Genomic DNA, 27,879 nt, shown 5'->3' on the forward strand with positions numbered 1-27,879 from the left:
CTTTTGGTATCTCAGGACTTGACTGTTCCAACGCTATACTGTCAGATCACGCATCTTTAATAATAATCTTTATTCTCACAAGTAGGCTTACAGTAACACTGCAATGAAGTTACTGTGAAAAGCCCCTAGTCACCACACTCCGGCGCCTGTTCAGGTACACGGAGGGAGAATTCAGAATGTCCAAATTACCTAACAAACACATCTTTCAGGACTTGTAGGAGGAAACCAGAGCACCTGGAGGAAACGCACGCAGACACGGGGAGAACGTGCAGACTCCGCACAGTGACCCAAGTCGGGAATCAAACCTGGGACCCTGGTGCTGTGAAGCAACAGTGCCAGCCACTGTGTTATAATGCCGCCCCTCCATAAACTTACGATCATCAAATGTTCTACTGCTGGTACGCTAACTCATCTTGATCAATTCCCATTTACCCATCACCCCCATGCTCGCTGACCGACATTGACTTTTGCTCAAACAATGCTTCAATTTTTAAATGATCATCTTTGTCTTCAGATTTTTCCATGGCATCTCTCTCCCTATTTTTTTCATAGAATTTACAGTGCAGAAGGAGGCCATTCAGCCCATCGAGTCTGCACCGGCTCTTGGAAAGAACACCCTACCCAAGATTAACACCTCTACCCTATCCCCATAACCCAGTAACCTCACCCAACACTAAGGGCAATTTTGGACACTAAGGACAATTTATCATGGCCAATCCACCTTACCTGCACATCTTTGGACTGTGGGAGGAAACCGGAGCACCCGGAGGAAACCCACGCACACACGGGGAGGATGTGCAGACTCCGTACAGACAGTGACCCAAGCCGGAATCGAACCTGGGACCCTAGAGCTGTGAAGCAAGTATGCTAACCACCATGCTACCGTGCTACCGTGCTGTGTTAACCTCCTCGATCCCCACCTTGAGTACATATAAAGAGAACCGGTTGGGACATAATAATTATCTTTATTCTCACAAGTAGGCTTACATTAACACTGCAATGAAGTTATTGTAAAAATCCCCTAGTCGCCACACTCCGGCGCCTGTTCTGGTACACGGAGGGAGAATTCAGAATGTCCAATTCACCTAACAAGCACATCTTTCGGGACTTGTGGGAGGAAACCGGAGCACCTGGAGGAAACCCACACAGGCAGAGGGGAGAACTTGCAGACTCTGCGCAGACAGTGACCCAAGCCGGGAATCGAACCTGGGACCCTGGCACTCTGAATCAACAGTGCTAACCACTGTGCTACCGTGCCATCCATGTGTTGTTGCTGAGGGAAGAAGCACACATATGTAATGTCACATTCTGTAAATCAATCTGATTAATGTGAGATTTAATGAAGATGTTTACAATTATGACATATTTTTGTTAGTGTACATAGTGAGAAACTGTTTCCACTGATCAGTGGAATGGTAATCAGCAGGTACAGGTTTGTGATGAATGGCAAAAGAAGCAGTGGGAACTCAGTACTGGAAAGGATGGCCCAATGAAGGACAGCGGAAGGAACCTATGTGTGGAGCCAGAGGAAATGGGCGAGGTACTAAATGAGCACTTTGCATCAGTATTCACAAAGAAAAGGACTTGGTGGATGATGAGTCTCGGGAAGGGTGTATAGATAGTCTGGGTCATATAAAAAAAGAGGAGGTGTTCGGTGTCTTAAAAGCATTAAGGTAGATATGTCCCCAGATCCTGCTGGGATCTACCCCATAATACTGATGGAGGCAAGGGAGGAAATTGCTGAGGCCATTACAGAAATCTTTGTGCCTCATTGGCTACAGGTGAAGTCCCAGAGGACTGGAGAATAGCCAATGTTGTTCCTTTGTTTCAGACAAGTAGAAGGGATAATCCAGGAAATGATTGGCCAGCAAGCCAATCATTACGTCAGTGATAGTAAAATTATTGAAAAAGATTCTTACGGACAGGATTTACTAGCATTTGGAATCAAATGGACTTATTAACAATAAGCAGCATGGTTTTGTGAAGGGGAGGCCATATCTCTCTAACTTGATCAACTTCTTTGAAGAAGTGACAAAGATGATTGATGAAGGTAGAGCAGTGGATATTGTCTACATGGACTTCAGTAAAGCCTTTGACCAGGTCCTTCATGGCAGGCTGGTACAAAATGTGAAGTCACAGAGATGAGCTGGCAAGATGGATACAGAACTGGCTCAGTTATAGAAGACAGAAAGTAGCAGTGGAAGAATGTTTTTCTGAATGAAAGGCTATGACTGGTGGTGTTCTGCAGGGATCTGTATTGGGACCTTGGTTGTTTGTAGTATACATAAATGATTTGGGGGAAAATGTAGCGGGCCTGATTAGTAAGTTTGCGGACGACACAAAGATTGGTGGAGTGGATAGTGAAGAGGATTGTCAAAGAATACAACAGGATATAGATTGGTTGGAGACATGTGCGGAGAAATGGCAGATGGAGTTTAATCCTGACAAATGTGAGGTAATGCATTTTGGAAGGTCTGATGCAGATGGGAATTATACAGTAAATTGTAGAACAATTGAGTTGACAGATAGAGAGATCTGGGCATACGAGTCCACAGATCACTGAAAGTGGCAACGCAGGTGGATAAGGCAGAGGTGTACAACATGCTTGCCTTCATTGGTTGGGGTATTGAGTATAAAAATTGGCAAGTCATGCTGCAGCTGTATAGAACCTTAATTAGGCCAAATTTGGAATATTGCATACAATTCTGGTCGCTTCACTACGAGAAGCTTTGGGGAGGGTATAGAAGAGGTTTACCTGAATGTTGCCTGGTCTGGAGGATATCAACTATGAAGAGAGGTTGGATAAACTTAGACTGCCTTTCACTGGAATGACGAAGGTTGAGGGGCGACCTGATAAATGTTTTCAAAATTATCATTGACAAGGACAGAGTGGGTAGTCAGATGATTTTCCCAGAGTGGAAAAGTCAATTACTAGGAGACATAGGTTTAAGGTGTAAGGGGGAAAGTTTAGAGGAGATGTGCAAGGCAGGCTTTTTTTACACAGAAGTGAGTGGTGAGTGTCTGGAACTTGCAGCCGGGAGATGTGGTGGAAGCAGTTATGATAGTGATGTTTAAGAGGCATCTTGACGAATACATGAATAGGATGTGAATAGAAGGATACGGACCCAGAAAGTGCAGAAGATTTTAGTTTAGACAGGCATCATGATCAGCACAGGGTTAGAGGGCCGAGGGGCCTGTTCCTGTGCTGTACTGATCTTTGTTCTTTAACCCATGTTGTCGGCTGCAAGGACCTTAACCTGCAGTGTGGGAGTCACATATTGATGGAGTAGACATCGCACTCTTGAAGGAAGGATAAGATCTGTATGAATGCCATGATATGAATTATTTTAGTTCTCCCGCTTATTAAACTTAAAAAAAAGACTGCAACTATCACTGATAGTTTGATGGACAGGTCATCTGTTACAGGTTAGAAAAATAAATAATAATATTTGTTATTTCAGTTTCAATAGAGTCCTTTGTTGACTATTCCCCAAGGGTTATTATTGTCATTATGACTGCTTGGCTGAGTTCCAAAAACTACAATGATTAAATCAGGAAGTTCTGAATTCAAAGTCTAACCTGCGATTGGCAGTTTAAAGGGGTAATGAAAGTTACCATTGATATCTGAATTTCAGAAGTTTGTTTTTCTAAGAGATTAACTACTTGAAATGTAAAAGGTTTGAATGGGTCTTATGAATGGGAGATTTTTCATTCTCAATTGTGTATTAGATAGGCGTTTATTTTTTTCCCCATCTCCACATGGTTCCTGAGGTCTTTCCATGGTGGATGCTGGGTGAGTGGCTGTGGAGGTAGCATGAAGGGGATAAGGGGTCATGAGGAGTGGCTGAGGTTTGAGGGCTAGAGTGTCAAACAGCATCTGAAACAACTGGGACAAAGTCTCAGAGAACTGTGTTGGCCTTCTAACCAGCTCACTTTGGCACTTACCCATCCCCGTGGCTGCCTAGGATCTGCCTCCTTGATTGGGAAGCTTGGTTCTATCCTGAAGAGCTACCTTCCCCAACTCCTCCGGCAGAAAACTCAATAAATTTTACCAAGGTGGAATCTGTTGAATCAGAAAATTATCGACTTGAGCTATCCACTTTGGTAGTGAAAAACCTTTCCCTGGTGCCATCTGCTGGTGAGTGGTGCTGAGACTGTGAAATGTTCAGAGGGAAAAAGGAGCTAAAAATGACCAAGGCTTTATAAAATAATTTAAATTCACCATTAAAATGAATTCTTCATTTATTTTCTTTTATTTCACCTTTGAAATGTGTTGCAGGACAATTTTCCCTCATTTACTAAACAGCTAATTGAACAGGAAAGAAATCAAATGTTGAATTTCATGCACGCAAGTGTCTTCTCTTAAATTTGCAATGTTAATCATAGAACCCATACAGTGTAGAAGGAGACCATTTGGCCCATCGGGTCCGCACCAACCCTCCGAAAGAACAGTCTACCAAGGCCCACGTCCCCACCCATATCTGTAACCTCACCTAACCTTTTGAACACTAAGAGGCAATTTAATATGGCCAATCCACCTGACCTGCACATCTTTGGACTGTGGGAGGAAACAGGGGCACACAGAGGAAACTCGCACAGACACGGGGAGAAAGTGCAAACTCCACACAGACCGTCTACTCTCCATCATCAGCAGTGGAAGGAGTCATTAACAGTGCCATCAAGCGGCACTTACTCAGCAATAATCTGCTCACGGACACTCATGACTCCTCAGGTAATGAAGTAGTCCACGTCCAAATGCAGCAAGACCTGGACAATATCCAGGCTTCGGCTGACAAGTGGCATTTACGCCGCATCAGTGGCAGGCAATGACCATCTCCTCCAAGAAAGGATCTAACCACCGCCCCTTGACATACAATGGCATTACCATTGCTGAATCCCCCATAATCAACATCCTGGGGGTCTATCATTGATCAGAAACTGAACTGGACTAGCCATATTAATACTGTGGTTACCAGGACAGGTAAAAAGCTAGGAATCCTACGGCGAGTAACTCGCCTCCTGACCCTCCCCAAAGTCTGTCCACCATCTACAAGGCACAAGTCAGGAGTGTAATGGAATAATCACCACTTGCCTGGATGAGTCCAGCCCCAACAACACTCAAGAAGCTCGATACCATCCAGGACAAAGCAGACCCGCTTGATTGCTCCCCCCTCCACAAACATTTAAACCCTCCAACACCAACAAACAGTGGCAGCCATGTGTACCAGATGCACTGCAGTAACTCATCAAGGTTCCTCTGACTGCAGTTTCCAAACCCATGAACACTACGTCCCAGAAGGACAAGAGCAGCAGATACTTGAGAACCCCAACCTGGAGGTTCCTTTCTAAGTCACTCACTACTCTGACTTGGAAATATATCACTGTTCCTTCACAGTTGCTGGGGCAACATACTGGAACTCCCTCCCTAACAGCACAGTGGGTGTACCTACACCTCAAGAACTGCAGCGGTTCAAGAAGGCAATTCACCACACCCCCTGAAAGGCAACTAGGGATGGGCAATAAATGCTGGCCTAACCAGCAATGCTGTGGCCTCACCAAAGTTCTATACAGCTCCAACGTGGCCTTCCTGCTTTTGTAATCTATGCCTCGAATGATAAAGGCAAGTGTACCATATGCTTTTTTCACCACCCTAGTAACCTGCCTTTCTGCGTTCAGAGATCTATGGACAAACACACCAAGGTCCCTTTGTTCCTCTGAACTGCCCAGTGTCATGCCATTCATTAAATACTTCCTTGTTAAATTGTTCCTTCCAAAATGTATCACCTATCACTTTTTAGGATTAAATTCCATCTGCCACTTATCCGCCCATTTGAACATCGCTTTTTCAATATCTTCCTGTAACCCAAGACACGCAACCTCACTGTTAACCACCCAGCCAAACTATGTCATCAACAAACTTACTGATCCTAACCCCATATAGTCATCTATGTCATTTATATAAATGACGGATTATAGGGGACCCAGCACAGATCCCTGTGGTACACCACTGGACACTGACTTCCAGTCACCTAAAGCAACAATCTGTCATCACCCTCTGTCTCCTCTAGCTAAGCCAATTTTGAATCTACCTGATCAAATTACCCTGCATTCCATGTAATTTTCCTTCTTTATAAGTCTCCTATGTGGGACCTTGTCAAAGGCTTCGCTGGAATCCATATAAACTACATAAACTTCCAACACTCTTGAATCACTGCAGAAGGTCACCAGGGTAAAAAAATTCCAGTGGAACCAAATGTCAAGCAGTGGATGCAATACCACCCATTTTATGCTATTACCAAAAACAAATTTCTACCCTGCTGACTCAAATATAATAGTTACGCACTAATAAGTGCTGAATAAGATAGGCCTCAAAGTGAAGGAGTGGATAGGCACGACTTGTGAAGTTGTAGCAGCTTCCTGTTTGGTTGTTCACCCATCCCAGACCCAAGCATAGCCAAAAAGAAAAGTTCTTTTAATATTCAATTTTGATATCCATTAATTTGTAAAAATGTGTTCTTGAGAGCAACATTGGTGTGGATGGCGTTCATTGCCCACGCCTAATTATCCTTGAAAAGGTGGTACTGGGCTAGTTGACACCAACCATCGATATTTTGATATTGTTCATTGGTTGACCTTTTGCGTTGTATTCTGTTTTCACTTGATTGGCTAATATCCTGATTTGTCTCGTACCTGGAGCATCTTTGTTCTCTCTCTTAAATGTCACTTCCTGTTTGAGCCAGGGGTTGACAAAAATGAGATTCAACAGCAGGGAATCTTCAGGGGGGATTTAACAAAGCAAAAACACAGGTGAGTGAGCGAAAGGATGTTAAGCATTCCACTCAAATGCCACTGAATTATCATTTCTGAGTAAAAAAAATGTTTGTTTTTATATCTGTTTTGCTGGGAGATTTCACCCAATTTCTACATATTTGAAGCAAACAGTCCATCAGTTTAAAAAAATTTGTCTCCTTTGGTAAAACGTTCAATTGATGTGCTGCACTTTGCACCAAGAATTTCTAACACAGGCTGGAAACGGATGTAGTCGGTACATATCACATTGATACACACATGTACTACATTCATAAATGTCAGAGTTGGCTCCAAACCTTCCAACAATGCTTGGTATCAGTAATGGGTGACTGAGGGGTGTGAATCATATTGGAAAGATGGTATTTTTTTAGTGATATGCCAATTAAGCCATTTTCAAGTATTGTTACAGAGAACTCAAACGCTGAATATGTTTTCTTTTTCAGTGATATTGCCATTGTACCTCCTACTCCCCCACCTGTGGGATGTTTATTGGTAAGATCATGTTGGCAGATTTATTATTAATTACCTACAAATCCTGGTTAGTCAAAATCATTATTCCTTACTCTGTCGAGGTGGCCCCTGTGTGTCTTTCAGGTATGTGGCTGCACAGATTACAGGGGCATTCCTCCCAGTACATGTTGGTACGTTTTCCCTTTTTCAGTTCTAGTTGCTACTGATCTTCATACCTCAGTTTATGTTGCTAATCTAATCCCTCCCCAAATTATTTTAGTAATCCACTCCCTCCCCCAGTATTAATAACAATAATAATCATTAGTGTCACAAGAAGGCTTACATTAACACTGTAATGAAGTTACTGTGAAAAGCATCTAGACGCCACGTTCCGGCTCCTGTTCGGGTACACGGAGGGTGAATTCAGAATGTCCAAATGACCTAACAGCACGTCTTTCGGGACCTGTGGGCGGCTCCATGGCGATGCTCATCTTTGGCTGGGCCACACTCTGGAGTGCCTTGGCAATGTCCTCCTGTGTCTGAGACACGTTGTTCAGTGTCTCGGCAAGGTCCACATAAACCTGGGACATGTCCCCCAGCCCTGGCTGTCACTGACTGAGCAATGCCATGGACACCACCACTCGTGATGCTGACGTCGTGCTGCAGGCTTTTCACTGCGGTCGCCACCCTGGCAGTGTTGGCCTCTGTGCCACGCATTGCCGGTGCCATCTCGTGCACTCGTAGACTTTGGGACTCCTCCATTCGGCTATAGATCCGCTCGAGTGTTACTGACATCCCTTCTTCAATCACACAGCTTCACCCTAGCATCTGTATCTACTTCGGGATAACCTTGTCCAGTTGTCCAGAGGTTCGGCATCTAACTGGGACCCAGCTAGTTCTTAAGGATCCAGCTGACCCCTGACTTCTGCATGTCCTGGGCATTTCTGCCTCCACCTGATGTGCATCAGCAGCTGTGTGGTGCTCACCAGATTGTGCCCCAGAAGCCTGTCCACTAATGTTGTCCACCAAGGTGTGAGTCTCTGTGCTGGTGGAGTGTGGATAACAGCCATGACGCATTCAAGGTGACTTTCCTCGGAGCTCTCCTCCGAGGTGTTCTCTTGGAAGGCGGGAGAGGGGGTTTGGGGGGCTGCCTCGGATGGACCCGCAGAAGGCATCTGTGCAGATATGCCCATTCCAACCACGGGCGACTGTGTGGAGTTTGCACAGTGGGGATTCCTCCAGGTGCTCTGGTTTCCTTCTATAGTCCAAATATAAACAGGTTCAGTGGGTTGGCCCTCAGAGTCCAAAGGTTAAGTGGGTTATCTGGATAGGGCAGGGGAGTGGGCTCAGTTAGGGTGCTTTTTTGGTGGGTCGGTGCAGACCCCTTGGGCCGAGTGGCCTCCTTCTGCACTGGAGGGATTCTATGATTGGAAACCCACTAACCAGCTGAGCCACATACCCTCTCATCCTGGTCATCCTTCCTCAGAGAGAAGAGCATGAAATCCCCTCTCCTCCTGTAGTGTCTCGGTCTCCTTCAGAATGCTTCATTAGATGGCAAATTGAGACACGTTGCTAATTTTGTCATTTCCTCCTTGGAAGAAACTGATTGCAAGGAATAAAAAAAGAGATGGTGATTCTCACAGCCACCAGGAGGCCCATTTACTCCCTGGTTTGAGACTGCAGGTCTCCATCAACACCTCTTAAGTTAAGCAAAGCATCCTGAGGCACAACTCCTGGTTTAACCTATCGTAGGACCAGTGCTCCCAGAAGACACTGTAAGGGTAGGGCCTCCTAAGGAGAGCCACCTTACTCATTCCTCCTCACAGATGTTCCACTTTCTGTTCCATCCTCTGCCTGTCCAGCTTTGATGTTGCCTGAGCAAGTGGCATCGCGACTACTTCCCCCACACTGATGCAAAGGCAGTCTTTCAGTAATCAACAGAAACCTTCAAACTCCAACAGCACTCAGTACAGTGCTTCACCAATGTTATCTGAGCGCAGATAAATCGAAAACACCTTAGCTGCCGACTTATAGAGTTGGTCCTTTAAATAACTCCAGAACAGAACTCATCTTCTTTGCTAATATCATAGAATTTACAGTGCAGAAGGAGGCCATTTGGCCCATTGGGCCTGCACCGGCCCTTGTAAAGAGCACCCTACTTAAGCCCACACCTCCACCCTATCCTCGTAACCCAGTAACCCCACTTAACCTTTTTGGCACTGAGCGCAATTTAGCCTGGCCAATCCACCTAACCTGCACATCTTTGGAATGTGCAGACTCCGCACAGACAGTGACCCAAGCCTGGAATCAAACCTGGGACCCTGGAGCTGTGAAGCAACTGTGCTAAACACTGTGCTACCATGCTGCCCCTAATGTTTGTTCTTTAAGCGGTGAATAAGAAATACTTCCTTGTACATTTGTTGCTGACTTATATTTGCACGTCGCATCAGCCCATTGAACTCTGTGACACCACTGTGGCATCCATTGGCCAGCAGCTAAGGGACTTCTCGTGCTTTTACATCAGGCATGGCTGCCGAGCTGGAAGTGGAGTTAGCTGATTGAATTTTGCAACCCATGTGTTTATGTTAAGTGCTAAATTGAATGGACTTTGTCAGGACTGTACAATTGATCAAAGCTGATTTGATGACCCTTAGGAGGAAAGGCATTCAAAAGGATTCACCAGATCCATGGAAAATTTGTTCTGGTCTCTCACTGGCCACATCACACGTAAGTCAATTCAATTTCATCTCTCCAGTTTTGTGTCTTGTTTGAACTTTCTTCCTCACAAGAAGTTTGCTCTTTGTAGTACTTTGGTTTGAATTTATTCGACGGGATTTAGAAGTTTCTTAATGGGACTTAAAATTCTGATGTCCTTTACGAAGAGGTTCCTGGGGCACTATCTGGTGTGCACCACACACGTGCAGCAATGCATCAGGTGTAGCTAGCAACCCCCGATGGGGCGGACAGTCTGAGGGCGGCCTGACCCTAGAGACTAGCTGCCGTCCAGACAGTTCCTGGGCTTCTGGAAAGGGTGGACCCATTGATAGTGGAGATGCAGAGGCAGAGCCAGGGACTACATAAGGGCCTGCCTGCTACCATCCAGTGCCGGCAAGTGCAGTTGGGAGGGGCCCAACCTCCTATTGGGCAGGAGGCGATGCCGACCATACGTTTCACCCAGGCCAACATCGCATGGGTGGCGTCCGCAGGTGGAGGCCTTGGGCGAAGGTATCGGCCATGGGTTAGGATGTCTGAGGCCTGGAGCACTGTGTGGGCGATGGCCAAGGCACAGGACAGGGCTGCCCTGTCACAGGCAGTCATGTGCCAGGGCCACCTGGACATTGCTACGGCTTTCCAGAGCTTGGCCCAGTCACAACGGGTCCTGGCTGAGGGAGTTGGCTGCATTGCCTGAGAGGTGGCTGACCTGCGCTAGTCTCAGAGGTAGGTGGCACAGTCACTTGGTAATGTTGCACAGTCCGAAGGAGGTGGGCCACTCCATGGCCGTGACCATTGGAACCATGGTTGAGATGGGAGCGGGCCTCCAGGACTGGCAACGCCATGTGGCGGGTTGCCCCAGGGGTTAGCTCTGGTCGCACTCTGTCCCAAGGAGTAGCCTGGGGGCCATCGGGTATCCCGAGGGAGGATGAGGTGATGGGACCCGTAGTGGTGACCGCAGGGGTGGTACTGGAACACCACAGTGCCTCCGACTCTTCCTCCACCCCTATCCCTAGCTTATCTGATGGGCAACTGACAGAACAGGGTAGCACCACGTCACCTGGGGCACTCGAGAGAATGCCAGGCCCATCCAGGCCTGGTCGTTCCAGAGGACGGCCGCCGAAGGGGACCCATGTTGCAGGGTGGGAATCGCAGCAGGCCGTCGCCATCCCTGATGTACGACCTGGGGATCCACCTAAACATAGCGTTGGGGCCCGTAAGGCGTGCTGCAGGGCACAGTATAGCATTGGGGGCTAGGGCACAAACCTGTACAAAAATGTTCACTGTTTCACATTAAACACAAGTTCACAATGTTTCAACCTGCCTCAGTGCTCTGTCAGAAGGGTGTGAAGGATGGGCTGGGGACAGGGTGGGAGGGGGCTGGGGGCGGGGTGGGGGGGGGGGAGGGGGGGGGGGGGGAGATGGGCAGACGTTGGAGGTGGCTTGGGCCAGGAACCCCAGTTCAGCCACTGCCCACCGCCCCAGGAACCTGGCGCCATCCCCATCCCTCGCCACTCCAAATCCCCCCACCCCCACCCCAACTCTGCCACCCCAAGGGTTTGGTGGGACCGAGTGACGGAATAACCAGCTTGAATACAGAGATCACTCAGGTGGATGGTGGAACATGCTACCGTGGGCAGGAGACAAACATTGGCAAACAATACGGAGCACCAGAGCTCATAGCAGAGCAGGTCATCATTATCCTCCATCCCATGGACCAGGACCACTGTTACTGCCAACCCAGGACCCGCACCCCATAGTGGGAATCAAGGAGGGGGTTGCCGGGAGATGGTGCAAGGAGCGCAGTCATGGGAGAGGGTGGTTGGCTGGGGGGTGTGGGGGTGTCCGTGCTGCTGGTCAAGCACCTTGTTGGTTAACCCGGAAGAGATTAAAGTGTTCTGTGCGTGCCGGCCCTGTGCCTCTCCGGGCCTCATGTCCTGTCCATCCTCACCCTCCCCGGCATCCTCCTCATCGGACAAGGCCTGGCGTTCAACCTCCTTCTCCAGCACGCCGCCCCTCTGCTGCGCAAAGTTGCGGAGGCTGCTGCAGGCCACCACAATGTGGGAAACTCTCCCAGCGTTATACTGGAGGGCCTCTCCCGAGCGGTCCAGGCACCTGAACTACATCTTCAGGATGTCAAAGCACTGCTCGATCACGGCCCTGATCGCGTCATGGGCATCATTGTAGCGGGTCTCCATATCGGTCTGTGGCCTCGGGTAGGCGACTGTCACCTCATAGCCAACCCCTCGCCAGGGAGTGCGCCTCGAAAGGGTCAGGAACCGTTGAGTGTGCCAGGATGAAGGCATCGTGCACACTGTTTAGCACAGGGCTAAATCGTTGGCTTTGAAAGCAAACCAGGCAGGCCAGCAGCACGGTTCAATTCCCATAACAGCCTCCCAGAACAGGCACCGGAATGTGGCGACTAGGGGCTTTTCACAGTAACTTCATTTGAAGCCTACTTGTGACAATAAGCGATTTTCATTTCATTTTTTTTCACTGTCCGGTACCGGGCACAGACGTGCATGATGCACAGCTCATGGCCACACGCCAGTTGCAGGTTCATTGAGTGAAAGCCCTATCGGCCTGTCAGGCCTGATGCCCGTAGGGTGACATGCATCCCGTCGAATACCCCCTGGACCTGGGGCATCCTGACAATGACCACGAAGCCTGCTGCCCAGGCATCCTGGTGGTTTGAGTCCACATTGAACCTGATGTATTGTGCCGACGGCATATGGCCTCAGTGGTTGGATGCACCTTTGCACTGAGGTCTGTGAGATGCCGGACAGGTCCCCACTCGGTAACTGGAAGGAACCTGTGGCATAAGTGTTCAGAGCGAACTTCACCTTGATGACCACCAGGAGTGGGTGTCCTCCCCCATTCCCCCACGGTGACAGGTGTGCCATGATCTGGCAGATATGTCGCACTGTCTCCCTGCTCAGCCAGAGTCTTCGTCGGCGTTCCGGCATGTCCTCGAACGATAGGCGTTACCGGTACACACAAGGCCTGATGCGGTGCTCCCTCCCACCTCCTCATCAGCTTGTTGGGTGGCCGGATCTTCATCCTCACTGGCTAGCTCCTGTTCCTCTGGGACAGGCTCCACCGCTGCAGGGTCCTCCTCAAGCAGTTCCTGCACATACAGCCTCAGTGCATCCTCCAGGACTGCGGCAGCCAGGATGAAGGCCATCTTTCCTGGTTGGATTCCGATAGCCATTGTCTGCAGGGGGTGAAAGTCAGACATGTTAGCATGATGCGTAACCCTGTGCCCAACCAAGTCCACCGGACTATGTGGTTGTCCTGATCTGCACTGCAGACCACGCCCCCGCATGTCCCGATCTTTCCCCCCCCCTCCCATATCCCCACACCCACCCCTGGCTGTTCCCCCTGGCACCCTGCCCTACACATCCGTGGCCCCTTTGGTGCCCGGCCCGGTGGGGGCCTCTTGCCCTGTCGCCTTTCCAGGGGTACCATTGGCTGGCACTACCCATGCCAGCGGTATACTCCGTAGCCCCTGTCCGTCACCCTCCTGTAGAGGTTGCTGTGAGCGTTGTCTTGGGTGGGCCATGTGCTGCCCTGCTGGCGGGTGGCGGCGCGTTTGGGGGGGGGGGGGTGGGCGGGATATTGGTGGGGTGGGGGTGGTGTGCGGGGGCGGAGGGTGGGGTCTGGGGTTCAGGGGGTGGGGGGCACCCATCTTGCCAGTGTCACTCTGCGTAACCACAGGCCACAGTGGGCGGTCAGTGATGTGTGCAGCAAGGTGGTTGTCTTGCAGGCCGCGGCAATGGCGGTCCGTGGCTGGACACCCCGGTCCCATGGGGATCACCCCGACTCCATGGCCCATCCGCTGGTCACCCTCTGCAGCTGTCTGCTCTGCCCCACCCTCCGCAGCCAGCCCTGTCAGTAAAACCACAAGCCTACAGTCTGCATGCCCTACCTTCTCTCTCCCTCCTTCCCGAAATTTAAAACCACAAGTGAAACCTCGCCGTCGGTAATTCCTCCCGGTGGAGGCAGAGCATCACAGAGGCCCTGCAGAATACTGGGTCAGGCCCGCAACTGATATGCCAACGGCGTTTAACGTACATGCAAAGTAGAACTCATTGACGCCGCTGTCAAGACACCAGAGCAAGGCATTCTGGCATGCGCCTGGCATTGGCCACGATTTTAGCCTCAAGACCGATTCTCCGCCCAATTGCCTTTCCCGATTCCGCCGTCGGCTGACGGAGAATCCCGCCCTCTGTTTTCAAGAAGGAGTTAGGGAAAGCACTTGGAGCGAAATGAAACTGGGCCATGGCCTGCTGAGACAGGGCCATGGCATTGAGCGCCTCGGCCATCTGCCGCTGGCTCTGGCTCATGGCTTCCTGTGAGAGGGCAGCCATGTCCTGGGCCACAGACGCCACCTGCATGGAAAGCCCCAGGCCATGCATACTGCTCCCCATGTCTGACACCATCGCACCCATTGCCTCCATCGCGGACGCCACCCATGCAGTTTCAGCCTGGATGGCACGCATGACCGGCACCACTCCCAGCTCCTGGACTTGGGTGGACTCCTCCACCTGCGTCTGCAGCCGCCGGCCGTCACCCCCTTAGATCGTCCCTGTTTCGGTGACTGCATCGGGTCTATGGGTGGGTGTGGTAACTCCAGGAACCCGAGACCCGTCTGGGCGGCAGATGTTTGTTTCGACCAGGATGCCCTCCGACCTCCCGGCCCCTCTGCTGCTCCTGCCTCCACCTGCTGTGCCGGTCCGTCTGTGTTGTGCGCACCAGTGAGTGTACCAGACGCCTCATCACTAAAGTGCCCAACCGAGGTGAGTGTCTCTTCGATGGTGGAGGGTGTTCAGACAGCAGTAGCGTTGTGTCGTGAGAATCGTCCGACCCAGAAACCATGGTCCCATGGGGTGGCGGTTCGTGTCCACCCATCCGCTGTGTGTCACTATCCTGTCTTTCGGTGTCATGTGTGTCGGTGTCCCAGGTAGTGGTGTCCTGGGTAAGGCTGTCCTGGGTAGAGCTGTCCTGGGTAGGGGTGTCCTGGGTAGAGCTGTCCTGGGTAGGGTTGTCCTGGGTAGGGCTGTCCTGGGTAAGGCTGTCCTGGGTAGGGCTGTCCTGAGTAAGGCTGTCCTGGGTAGAGCTGTCCTGGGTAAGGCTGTCCTGGGTAAGGCTGTCCTGGGTAAGGCTGTCCTGGGTAGGGCTGTCCTGGGTAGTGGTGTCCTGGGTAGGGCTGTCCTGGGTAGGGGTGTCCTGGATAAGGCTGTCCTGGGTAGGGCTGTCCTGGGTAGGGCTGTCCTGGGTAAGGCTGTCCTGGGTAGAGCTGTCCTGGGTAGTGGTGTCCTGGGTAGTGGTGTCCTGGGTAGGGCTGTCCTGGGTAGGGGTGTCCTGGGTAGGGGTGTCCTGGGCAGGGCTGTCCCGGGTAGTGGTGTCCTGGGCAGGGCTGTCCTGGGCAGGGCTGTCCTGGGTAGTGGTGTCCTGGGTAGGGCTGTCCTGGGTAGGGCTGTCCTGGGTAGGGCTCCCCTGGGTAGGGGTGTCCTGGGTAGGGCTGTCCTGGGCAGGGCTGTCCTGGGCAGGGCTGTCCTGGGCAGGGCTGTCCTGGGTAGGGGTGTCCTGGGTAGGGGTGTCCTGGGCAGGGCTGTCCCGGGTAGTGGTGTCCTGGGCAGGGCTGTCCTGGGCAGGGCTGTCCTGGGTAGTGGTGTCCTGGGCAGGGCTGTCCTGGGCAGGGCTGTCCTGGGCAGGGCTGTCCTGGGCAGGGCTGTCCTGGGCAGGGCTGTCCTGGGTAGGGCTGTCCTGGGTAGGGCTGTCCTGGGTAGAGCTGTCCTGGGTAGGGCTGTCCTGGGTAGGGCTGTCCTGGGTAAGGCTGTCCTGGGTAGAGCTGTCCTGGGTAGAGCTGTCCTGGGCAGGGGTGTCCTGGGTAAGGCTGTCCTGTGTAGGGCTGTCCTGGGCAGGGCTGTCCTGGGCAGGGCTGTCCTGGGCAGGGGTGTCCTGGGTAAGGCTGTCCTATGTAGGGCTGTCCTGTGTAGGGCTGTCCTGGGTAGGGCTGTCCTGGGTAGTGGTGTCCTGGGTAGGGGTGTCCTGGGTAGGGCTGTCCTGGGTAGGGGTGTCCTGGGTAGGGGTGTCCTGTGTAGGGCTGTCCTGGGTAGGGCTGTCCTGGGTAGGGGTGTCCTGGGTAGGGCTGTCCTGGGTAGGGGTGTCCTGGGTAGGGCTGTCCTGGGTAGGGCTGTCCTGGGCAGGGCTGTCCTGGGCAGGACTGCCCTGGGTAGTGGTGTCCTGGGTAGTGGTGTCCTGGGTAGGGCTGTCCTGGGTTTGGCTGTCCTGGGTAGGGGTGTCCTGGGTAGGGCTGTCCTGGGTAGGGCTGTCCTGGGTAAGGCTGCCCTGGGTAGGGCTGTCCTGGGTAGTGGTGTCCTGGGTAGGGCTGTCCTGGGTAGGGGTGTCCTGGGTAGGGGTGTCCTGGGTAGGGGTGTCCTGGGTAGGGCTGTCCTGGGTTGTGGTGTCCTGGGTAGTGGTGTCCTGGGTAGGGCTGTCCTGGGCAGGACTGCCCTGGGCAGGGCTGTCCTGGGTAGTGGTGTCCTGGGTAGTGGTGTCCTGGGTAGGGCTGTCCTGGGTAGGGGTGTCCTGGGTAGGGCTGTCCTGGGTAGGGCTGTCCTGGGTTGTGGTGTCCTGGCTCGGCTGCGACGAGGGCCTGTGGCTTCTCCCCTCATCACTGGGTGTTACACGCCTGCGTCACCGCACTCGCACGACACGGGAGCGTCGTCTCTCTGTTGCTCCGGGTCTCTCCCTCTCTCGTGGCCGCCCTGGGGCGTCCTGCGGGCATCGCATGCTGGTGGGGCCGGGCCTGTCCCAGTCTCTTGGCCGCCCTGGGGCATCCTGCGGGCGGTCGGCATCCGTGGGGACGGGTGCCTCGACATTTGGTCCTGCGATACACAATACAGCTGCATGGTCAGACACGCGGGCGGCGATCGGGGGATATGGGCGAGGGGGGATATGGGGATCTGGGGGATGGGGGCTATGGGGGAGGGGGGATATGGGGGAGGGGGGATATGGGGGAGGGGGGATATGGGGGATAAGGGGGAGGGGAGATATGGGGGATATTGGAGGGGGGATATGGGGGATATTGGAGGGGGGATATGGGGGATATTGGAGGGGGGATATAGGGAATATGGGGAGGGGGATATGGGGGAGGGGGGAATATGGGGGACGGGCGATATGGGGGAGGGGGTATGGGGTATGTGGGGGAGGGGATATGCGGATATGGGGGAGGGGGGATATGAGGGAAGGGGGTATAGGGGATAAGGGGGAGGGGGTTATGGGGAGGGGATATGGAGGATATGGGGAGGGGGGATATGGGGGAAGGGGATATGGGTTATAAGGGGAGGGGGATATGGGGGAGGGGGGATATGGTGGAGGGGTGATATGGGGAGGGGGATATGGAGGAGGGGGGATATGGATATGTCTTTTGAGCTGTGACGCCACCTGCCGTCAATGACACTGCGCATCCGCGGCGAGTGGCGCCATTACGAATGGCGTCATGCCGCTACTAGCCCATTCCGGGCTGGAGAATTTGTGCCGTTTGGGGGGGCCCGATGCCAGAGTGATCTGCACCGTTTGTGGCGCCGGGTCCTGACCATTGCGCCGATTATCGGAGAATCCCGCCCAAGATTTTACACTGTGTTTGAGAGTAACTGTTCAGAGATGCAAGACTGATGATTAGAACATAGAACAGTACAGCACATAACAGGCCCTTCGGCCCTCAATGTTGTGCCGAGCCATGACCACCCCACTCAAATCCACGTATCCACCCTATACCCGTAACCAACAATCCCCCCATTAACCTTACTTTTTAGGACACTACGGGCAATTTAGCATGGCCAATCCACCTAACCCGCACATCTTTGGACTGTGGGAGGAAACCGGAGCACCCGGAGGAAACCCACGCACACAGGGGGAGGACGTGCAGACTCCACACAGACAGTGACCCAGCCGGGAATCGAACCTGGGACCCTGGAGCTGTGAAGCATTTATGCTAACCACCATGCTACCGTGCTGCCCCGATTATCGACTTTGCAACTGAATGAGAACTGCAAAATATTTCAAATGTTCCATTGTTAAAAGGCTTTGCACACATGACAGTAAAAAACATGATCAAAGTCCTGGTGACAATCAGTAACTTTTGACTAAGTCATCTCTTTGTCAAAGGTTAAGGCGTTTCCCTGACTTAATGTTTGAAATTCAGGCCTGCCAGGTGAATTGTTGTATGCAGCCGAGCAGACAGTTTAAGGTACCAGCTGAAAGAAGGCACTTCCAGCAGTTCAGCACTCATCAATGGTTTTTGCTCGTTATGAAAGAAGTGTATGTTTGGTTGATTTTCATGTCATTTTCGGGAGTTTTGCATTCCACTAATAAATCCGATTCTATGTTCTCATCGAAAGTAAATTGTTATTGTAAGTATTGATGAACATCATTTTTTTGGTGTTAGTTTTTAATGTTTGGATCTCTCTCTAGAAATCTCCAAGTCCCAAGAAGATGTGATGAAGGGCAGCAAATTACTCACAGCAAATTATGGGACAGAAGACTATGAGCTAAAGAAAAAGCGAAGAAGTCAGTCGGACCCAGCCTTAGACAACTCCTACAAGGTATGGACTGCACAATATACTTAAGGAAGATAACTTGATAATTTAGGGAGATTTTCCACTACAAGTTTAGTCCTCGTTTAGAGGCCTAAACTAAGTCCTCCTCTGGCCAGACAGTTTTGTTACAGTACGGTTCAGAGTTAATGTGGGGAAATGGGAAGTTCGCTTTGGCAGGAAGAATAAAAAAGCAGAATATTACTTATTACAGAATTCCGAGGTGCAGAGCGATCTCGATGTTCTTGCACATGAATTACAAAACGTTAGCATGCAGATATAGAAAGTAATTAAGAATGCTAATAAGTGAATAAATAATCTTTATTAGTGTCACAAGTAGGCTTACATTAACACTGCAATGGTGTTACTGTGAAAATCCCCTAGTCTCCACACTCCGGTGCCTGTTCGGGTACACGGAGGGAGAATTTAGAATGTCCAATTTACCTAACAAGCACGTCTTTCGGGACTTGTGGGAGGAAACCGGAGCACCTGGAGGAAACCCACGCAGTCATGGGGAGAACGTGCAGACTCCGCATAGGCAGTGACCCAAGCCGGGAATCGAACCCGGTCCCTAGCGCTGTGAAGCAACAGTGCTAACCACTGTGCTGCCCTCTGTAATGTGGTCCTTTGTTGCGAGAGGAATTGAACATCTAGGACAGGATTCTCCATTGGTTGAAATCGGGAAATGCGATTGGGCGGAGAATAGGTTCCGAAGGCAAAATCGCGGCGATTTGATGCCAAATCACAATTCTCCGTCACCTCGACAGCGGCGTCAATGCGGTCCGTCCGAAAAGCATGTATAGTAAACACCCTTTGCATTTCATATATATAAAATCTTTATTGTCACAAGTAGGCTTACATTACATGAAGTTACTGTGAAAAGCCCTAGTCGCCACATTCCGCCTGTTCGGGTACACAGCGGGAGAATTCAGAATGTCCAATTCACCTAACAGCACGTCCTTCGGGACTTGTGGGAGGAAACCGGAGCCCCCGGAGGAAACCCACGCAGACACGGGGAGAACGTGCAGACTCCGCATAGACAGTGACCCAGCGGGGAATCGAACCTGGGACCCTGGCACTGTGAAGCCATAGTGCCAACCACTGTGCTACCATGCTGCCCACATTAGTGGGCCTGAACCATTATTCTCCGGGGCCTCTGTGATTCTCCGCCTCCGAAGGGCCGTGTTCCCAACGGCACGGTTCGCTTGTGCTTGTAAAAATTGTGAAACCAGCATCATGGCTGCTGAGGGAGAGAGGAGTACAGAAAGTGTCAAACATTGCCCTAGCTTGCTGACAGTTGTGCCGCTGGCCAGGAGCTTCTGCCAGGGCCTGGGGTAGTAGCCCGGGATAGCCAGGAGGTGGGCTGTGGGGTCAGGGTGGAGGGGCATGGAGCACCGTTGCCGCAGCCGGAAAGGCAGCCATGCAGCTGCGCTGACTGCCCACTCTGAACTTGGGGCCACTGGTCATATGGATGTCACCCCCCAGGCCACTCCCTGAGGTGCCCTCTGACCCAGCCAACCCATGGGCATGCTCCAGCACATTGGCTGGGATGACTGTGTGTTGGGGTTGTAATGTGTATGTGCGGCTGCAGATTGTCAGCCTCCTGAGTGTCAATCACAGACTCGACGAGTCCCGCACCGTTTTTCATTGGAATGGATTGTGTTCCACGTGACTCTGGTGCTAGACCCTCCACAGTCGCTGAATCGGTCCAGGTTCGGCACCAGTTTTGCTGTTGTGAAAGCCCACGAATTCTACGCTGGCGTTAACACTTAGTCTCAGAAACTGAGAATCCCGCTCCTAGTCTTGACTTATTAGGTTTTTTCTCTCTGTCCCTTCCTGCCATTCTCTTCCCATCATTTCCCATATCACTATTTTGCTCTCCTGCCCTGACTTTACCTTTTCATTTGCTACAGTTATCTATAACCCTACTGCTTAGTTTAAAGCCCTTTCTATTTCCCTCGATGTATGGTTCTCCGGAACACTGGGCGCAGCGTACTTCAGGTGAAGACGGTTTCAACAGTACAGCCCCAAATGCCCCAGTGATGATCCCAGTGCCCCATGAACCAAAACCTACTTCTCCCACAGCAATCTTTTGAGCCATGTTTCCATTTCACTAAACTTATGTGCCCTCTGCCAAATGGAATGTGGCTCAGATAACAATGAAAAGATCATTAACTTTGAGACTCTGCTCTTCTGTGTGGTGCCTAGCTCCTTATACTATCTAAGTAGGGCCGCTTTCCTGGCCCTGTATATGCCGTTGGGCAGCATGGTAGCATTGTGGATAGCACAATCGCTTCACAGCTCCAGGGTCCCAGGTTCAATTCCGGCTTGGGTCACTGTCTGTGTGGAGTCTGCACATCCTCCCCGTGTGTGCGTGGGTTTCCTCCGGGTGCTCCGGTTTCCTCCCACAGTCCAAAGATGTGCAGGTTAGGTGGATTGGCCATGATAAATTGCCCTTAGTGTCCAAAATTGCCCTTAGTGTTGGGTGGGGTCACTGGGTTATGGGGATAGGGTGGAGGTGTTAACCTTGGGTAGGGTGCTCTTTCCAGGAGCCGGTGCAGACTCGATGGGCCAAATAGCCTCCTTCTGCACTGTAAATTCTATGGTAATAAACACATGGACATCAACTGGGCCCTCCTCCCACTCCAAATTCCTGTCCAGCCCTGAGCAAATCAAATGTCCTGAACCCTGGCACCAGGTAGGCAACACAGCCTTCTGGGCTCATGCTCTCGGCCGCACAGACCCATGTCCATACCTCTCATTGTACTATCCCCTGTGGTATTATCATAACCATCAGCATTACAAGGGTTAATGTAGTACCGTCAATAGCCACTGAAGGGAGCTACAGATACTACTATATAAAGCAGTGATGCAAGACCTTGGGGGAGGAGTGTAAGCAGGAGACAGCTAGTGAACGTCATCACAGCATTTAGTGTGAGAAGGTTAGATTATAGTCATACCAGTTAGTGAGATTAGCAGTAGGTAAGTGTAGTTAGATGTTATTGATCAATTCTGTACTCTAAAAGGACTAAGTGTCGAAACCCAGTTTAGTAGTGTTGTTTAAGTAAAATCCATACTGCGGTCTTTGTGGAACACTACGCAAACCATCCTAAATAAGCAACGCAAAGAACACCACATCTCCTACTGTCACTACATTCCTTTTTGCTCCACCCACTTGAATGCCTTCCTGTACCATAGTTAGCTCATCCACCCTGAAGCCCTCACTCTCATCCAAACAAGCAGAAAGAACCTCAAACCTGTTGGACCATTGTGGAGGCTGAGGCTCCTTTACTCTTGCCCTCTGGGTCCCGTGACCTGCCTCATTCGTAGTCACACTCTCCGTCTCTGACCAATGACCAAATCAGAAGATCCTATCGTAAGGGGTGTGACCACCTCCTGTTACAAAACATCCAGGTAACTTTTCCCCTGCCTGATGTGTTGCAGTGTCTGTGGCCTCCAGTTCATAAACTCTGAGCTGAGGTTCCTTACAGCCACAGGCACCTACTGCAGATGTGTTTACCCTGGACCACAGTGGTATCTAGAAGCTCCCACAGCTTGCAATCGCAACGCATCACCTGCCTGCCTTGCTATCTTTATCGTGTGATCGTTAATTTATTGTTTCTTAATTAAGTTATAACCCTAATGCTTCCAATAAGCCGTATTATTGCTTTGGTAAAGTGAACTTTACTAATACTAATTAAACCTTAAAATGGCACATAAATCATTGAAGTGTGAAAGGATAAAAGAACAAAACGTACACCAAAGAATCCCTTAGCTGTTTCCCTATGGTGAGCATGTTATCATTTACAGAATATGATTGGCTCACAGACTGACCTCCTGCTAGCTGTTTAAGCTCTCCGACCTCTCCAGTTACTTGCCAGTTACTTATTAATCTACTCCTTCTGCTGCGGCAGAGTGGAATTCATATGCTGCAGGGTACAAAAAGAGTAGAAGAAAGGAGCTCCCCTTCACCGAACTCAGAAAGCTCTACAACTTCCAATAAACCTTCCCTAAAGCACCTCTATCCCCCCCCCCCCACACACCAAATTCCCACTTTCAATCAAATTCCCAAGAATCACTCTATCTCTGTGTCACACAGGCATAGTCTTTCGCACTGACCTCGTAGGTTGAAGGATAAATATTAACCAGGGATAACTTCCCTATTCCTCTTTGTAATAACACCATATAGGACCTGACAGGGTTGACAAGACCTTTGTTTATCGTCTTATTTGAAAGATAGCGGGCGTGATTAAAAGAGACAAATTCTATGTCTGGTTTCAGGCATGTTTAGAGGGGTATTTCTCAGCACCTACAGTGCCGGAACAGACCCCGCAAGTTAACAGCACTTTGCTGGCACTTTGCCGGTTTCTCTGGTCTCGGCGAGGAATGCCCCATCGAGGCCTCACTTTAGTCATGCGCCTTGAAATCTGGTATTGTTGGCCATCCTGGTGTCTTCAGCTTCTACCATTTCTTTACTCGATGCTGCGTTTCTGTGTGCTCTCACGATGCTCTCTGCTGCTGCTCTGTTGTGTAGTCTCCGGCCTGTCAGCCATATTGCCGATGTCTGGCGATGCTCTCTGCTGCTGCTCTGTTGTGTAGTCTCCGGCCTGTCAGCCATATTGCCGATGTCTTCTCTCTGCTGCTGCTCTGTTGTGTAGTCTCCGGCCTGTCAGCCATATTGCCGATGTCTTCTCTCTGCTGCTGCTCTGTTGTGTAGTCTCTGGCCTGTCAGCCATATTGCCGATGTCTCGCGATGCTCTCTGCTGTTGCTCTGTGTGTTGTTCCTCGTGTCTTAATAAAGCTCGTAGTCTCAAATGTGGAGAAGATGCTTTATTGTGAGTTCGTTCTCTCTTCAGAGCTGTTTCCTAAGGTAACCTTCAGTGCTCCTAGCTGGTGTGGGTGTATGTGTCCTGCTCCAAGTTCTGCCCTCTGTGAAGTGTGTCCTCACTTCCTGTCCCCGTCTATTTATATGGCTCTCCCGTGCCCCCTCTAGTGTTTGCTCAGTTGTATTGCATCTAGTTAACTTGTGATCACCACATCCCCCTTTTTCTCTTTACATATTTTCTGTACATCGTTAAAGAAAATTGTACATCCTGTCCCGGTGTATTTATAGCTCTCCCTCTGGTGTTTGCTCAGTTGTTTTGTATCTAGTAAATCTACGATCACCACATCCCCCTTTTTCTCTTTACATATTTGCTGTACATCGTTAAAGAAAATTATAGAAAACAGTTACTTATGATATGCGTATCTATACAGGTGATGGTGCTATTGCATATTGTACAAAGCCAATGTAGTTATATGTCCAATCTTAATAAAAACATTTATGAGTCCAAACTTGATGAATTTGTTCAGAGCTTTTTTTTCTTTTTGTTGTTGATGACGTGGTGATATTGATATTGCAAGTCCGCTGTGAATGTTGTTGGTGTTCCTTGTTATTTTAAGTACCCAATGCATCATCCCGAGGTGTTTGCATGGTCACCTCACTGATGTTGACTGGCATGGACTTTTTTCTGTGCTTGTGGTGTTGATTCATTGTCTCATCCGCCTTGGATGCTGGTGTGCTTGCTCGTTCTGGAGCAGACGCGAGTTTGTGCGATTCGTTGTCATCCCATGACATGTTTGTAGTCTTGTCATCGTTTTGCAGTGTGCTGTGGCATTGTCCTTCATGGGCCGAGTAGTACCATTGTGTACAAGTCGTTGTTTCATTGCTGTTGTTTCTGTCGTTCCTGTTTTTGTTGTTTTCGTTGCCGTACTTGTTGCTGTTTTTGTCGTTTCTGTCTTTGGTGTTGGCACTGTCGTTGTTCCTGACTTTGTTGTTTTCGTTGCCGTTCGTGTTGCTGTTTTTGTCGTTTCTGTCTTTGGTGTTGTCGCTATCTTTGTTCCTGACTTTGTTGTTTGTCTTGTCGCGCTTCATGTTGCTTTTGTTCTTTCTGTTGTCGTTCTCGTTTCTGCTGTGCTTCTTGCTATTGTTGTTGGTCTTGTCGCGCTTCATGTTGCTTTTGTTCTTGCTGTTGTTTGTCCCGTTTCTGCTGTGCTTCTTTTGACTTTTGTTTTTTCTTGTTATACTCTATTCGTGTCCCGAGTGGATAATTTGAGTCATTGAGCATTTCGTCTCGAGAGTGGTGCGAATGATCTGATGTTGCATCGGTGCAGGTGACATCAATCATTTGTGGAGAATTGGATTCCTCATCTTTGCTTTCTTGGTGCTCCTCTTCCGGAGTCAAATTCTTCTCGATTTCATTTGACGCGGTGTCTCTGGATTCTTGGCGCTCCTCTTCTGGAGTCAAAACCTCCATGATTACAATTGACGTGGTGTCTGTGGACTTCTGGCGCTCCTCTTCTGGAGTCCAAATCTGCATGATTTCAGTTGACGTGGTGTCTCCGGACTCTCGGTGCTCCGCTTCTGGAGTTGAAATCTTCATGATTTCCGTTGATGTTGTCTCACTGGACTCCAGGTGCTCCTCTTCTGGAGTCAAAATCTGCATGGTTTCTTTTGGCTTAGTCTCTCTGGACTCCAGGTGCTCCTCTTCTGGAGTCAGAATCTGCATGGTTTCTTTTGCCTTGGTCTCTCTGGACTCCAGGTGCTCCTCTTCTGGAGTCAAAATCTGCATGTTTTCTTTCGGCATCGTCTCTCTGGACTGTTGGGTGGCCCGACTCTGTGCTTCTCTACAGACAAGCTGAGAACTGTCAGTCTCGCTGTGATCCTGTACGTCGAGTGCGATCACCTTGTTACTGTTTTCGCTCTGTGCTTCGGTACAGACAAGCTGAGAACTGTCAGTCTCACTGTGATCCTGTACGTCGAGTGTGATCACCTTGTCACTGTCTTCGCATGCAGTGGGTAGAGGTGCATTGTCTTCTTCTTGTTCATGTGAGCTTGTTAGACTTTCATAGTCTGCTTGTGGTTGCTCAGATACGGCAGGTTGACCTTCATGGTCTTGTGCATGCATGGTGTCAGTGGTTAGATGTACGTTGTCTTCTTCTTGTTCCTGTGAGCTTGGTAGACTTTCATAGTCTGCTTGCGGCTGCTCAGATACAGCGGGTTTACCTGCATGGTCTTGTTCCTGCATGGTGTTCGCCAGGGAGTGTTTGCTTGCATCCCTTTTGGAGTCTTTCGTCACTCGCACTGTGGAGCCTGTCATCGCTCGCTCTGTGGAGTCTTCCTGTGCTCTCTGTGTGGCGTCGTCTTCGTCTAGGGTATTGCTGTCATCCAATGTATCGACGAGCTGCCATGGCATCATGGTGTTGGATTCATCTACCATGAGTAGAGTCGTGTTGAGCTTTGCAACAGTGTCGCTGATGCTGTGATCAGCATGTCCAAATAACTCCTCCATGTCTGAGTAGTATTCTTTGATACCCATTTCATCTTTGTTGGCTTCTTCTACCACGAGTTGATTCGTGTTGAACTTTGCGACCGTGTCGCTGATGCTGTGATAAGCATATCCGACTGACTCAGCTGTGTCTGAGTAGTATTCTTCGAAAACCAAATCATCCTGATTGGATTCTTCTACCACGAGTTGATTCGTGTTGAACTTTGCGACCGTGTCGCTGATGCTGTGATAAGCATATCCGACTGTCTCAGCCATGTCTGAGAGGTAATCTTCGAAAAACAAATCATCTTTTGTTGTTTCGGAATTCTTTTTGTTCTCTTCACTTTGGGTGGTGCAGACTGCTTTTTTCAGGGTGTGGTGCAAGTTGTTTTTAACTGTTGGTTTAAGTTCAGGCGTTTTTCTGTGTTCTGAGGCAAGAAAATTTGTGTTTACCACTTTAAGTGTCTTATTTTCAATTTTCGGGCATTTCCCTTTTAAGTGGGCGTGGTCGGGATGCTCAGACGTCATGACGTCACGCGTAGGAATGAATTGCGCATGCGCAAATCGGCTTTCCTTCCCTGTGCGGTTCTGTGTCCATTGCGCATGCGCGGCTTGCGCATGCGCATGACGATCCGCGACCAAGACTTTTTTTGACTGCGCATGCGCGGCTTGCGCATACGCATCACGATCGGCACCGCGATCTTTTTTAAACTGCGCATGCGCGGCTTCCGGTTCCGGCGCATGCGCAGACGCCATTTGTAGTTCTTTGCTTACCGGAGACTGCAAAATGTGCTCCAACGCCATTTTTTGGCGTTTTTCGCGGATTTCAGGGATTTTTCTTTCCCACCAGGACTCGATCTCCAAATTCGTAAGTAATCTTCTCTTCCCGATTTGGACAGGGTTTCAGCGTTTTGGCTTTGTGAGAAATTCTTGTCATTTCTTCTTTTTGATCTGTACTTTTCATTCGCGATTTCTTGTTCTTTTCGTGATTTTTTAAGTTTTGCATCACTCAGTCTCTGTGCAGTTTGGACTCTGAGCATGCCTTGCTGTTCAAATTTCTCACAGTACTCTTCAAATTTGTTTAGTAACGTTTGTAAGCTGTTTCTGTCTTCATCTTTTGAGTATTTAAATCCATTATACACTTTCCTATTTACAGGCCCTGCGGTGAGAATTGCTATCTTAATGTTGTCTGAGGCTTCTTGTACTTCATTAGCTACGAGATTAAAATCAAACATTTGTTTAAACCTTTTCCAGACATTTCTTACATTGCCAGTCAGGTCTAGCTGATCTGGGTATCCAAGCCACATCCTCGAATTAGCGATGTCTTCCCAAGTCAAATGTCCAGTAGGAGATTTCCATGCCATTTTGAGCGTTCTGTATCTGCCACTGAGTTGTCCTGTAGTAAGCGTCTGAAGCCACTCCTGGGTACCATGTGTTGTTCCTCGTGTCTTAATAAAGCTCGTAGTCTCAAATGTGGAGAAGATGCTTTATTGTGAGTTTGTTCTCTCTTCAGAGCTGTTTCCTAAGGTAACCTTCAGTGTTCCTAGCTGGTGTGGGTGTATGTGTCCTGCTCCAAGTTCTGCCCTCTGTGAAGTGTGTCCTCACTTCCTGTCCCCGTCTATTTATATGGCTCTCCCATGCCCCCTCCAGTGTTTGCTCAGTTGTATTGCATCTAGTTAACTTGTGATCACCACACTCTGTTGTGTAGTCTCCGGCCTGTCAGCCATATTGCCGATGTCTGGCGATGCTCTCTGCTGCTGCTCTGTTGTGTAGTCTCCGGCCTGTCAGCCATATTGCCGATGTCTGGCGATGCTCTCTGCTGCTGCTCTGTTGTGTAGTCTCCGGCCTGTCAGCCATATTGCCGATGTCTTCTCTCTGCTGCTGCTCTGTTGTGTAGTCTCCGGCCTGTCAGCCATATTGCCGATGTCTCGCGATGCTCTCTGCTGTTGCTCTGTTGTGTAGTCTTCGGCCTGTCAGCCATATTGCCGATGTCTGGC

At 50.1% G+C, this 27,879-nt stretch overlaps 1 protein-coding gene across 5 annotated transcripts in view; it reads left to right on the plus strand.

Moving 5' to 3' along the window:
• The window catches only part of sytl3 (synaptotagmin-like 3), a 205,372-nt gene that overhangs the window by 118,392 nt on the left and 59,101 nt on the right, over nucleotides 1-27,879 (plus strand). For all 5 annotated transcript variants that reach the window (XM_038808089.1, XM_038808083.1, XM_038808108.1 and 2 more), the window contains exons 6-8: nucleotides 7,254-7,302; nucleotides 9,915-9,987; nucleotides 18,454-18,584. In XM_038808089.1, the coding sequence (XP_038664017.1) occupies nucleotides 7,254-7,302; nucleotides 9,915-9,987; nucleotides 18,454-18,584 (253 nt within the window). The remainder of the gene's footprint in view (nucleotides 1-7,253; nucleotides 7,303-9,914; nucleotides 9,988-18,453; nucleotides 18,585-27,879) is intronic.

The sequence above is a fragment of the Scyliorhinus canicula genome, chromosome 1 (assembly GCF_902713615.1).
Source record: "Scyliorhinus canicula chromosome 1, sScyCan1.1, whole genome shotgun sequence".
In the NCBI taxonomy this organism is placed as follows: Eukaryota; Metazoa; Chordata; class Chondrichthyes; order Carcharhiniformes; family Scyliorhinidae; genus Scyliorhinus; species Scyliorhinus canicula.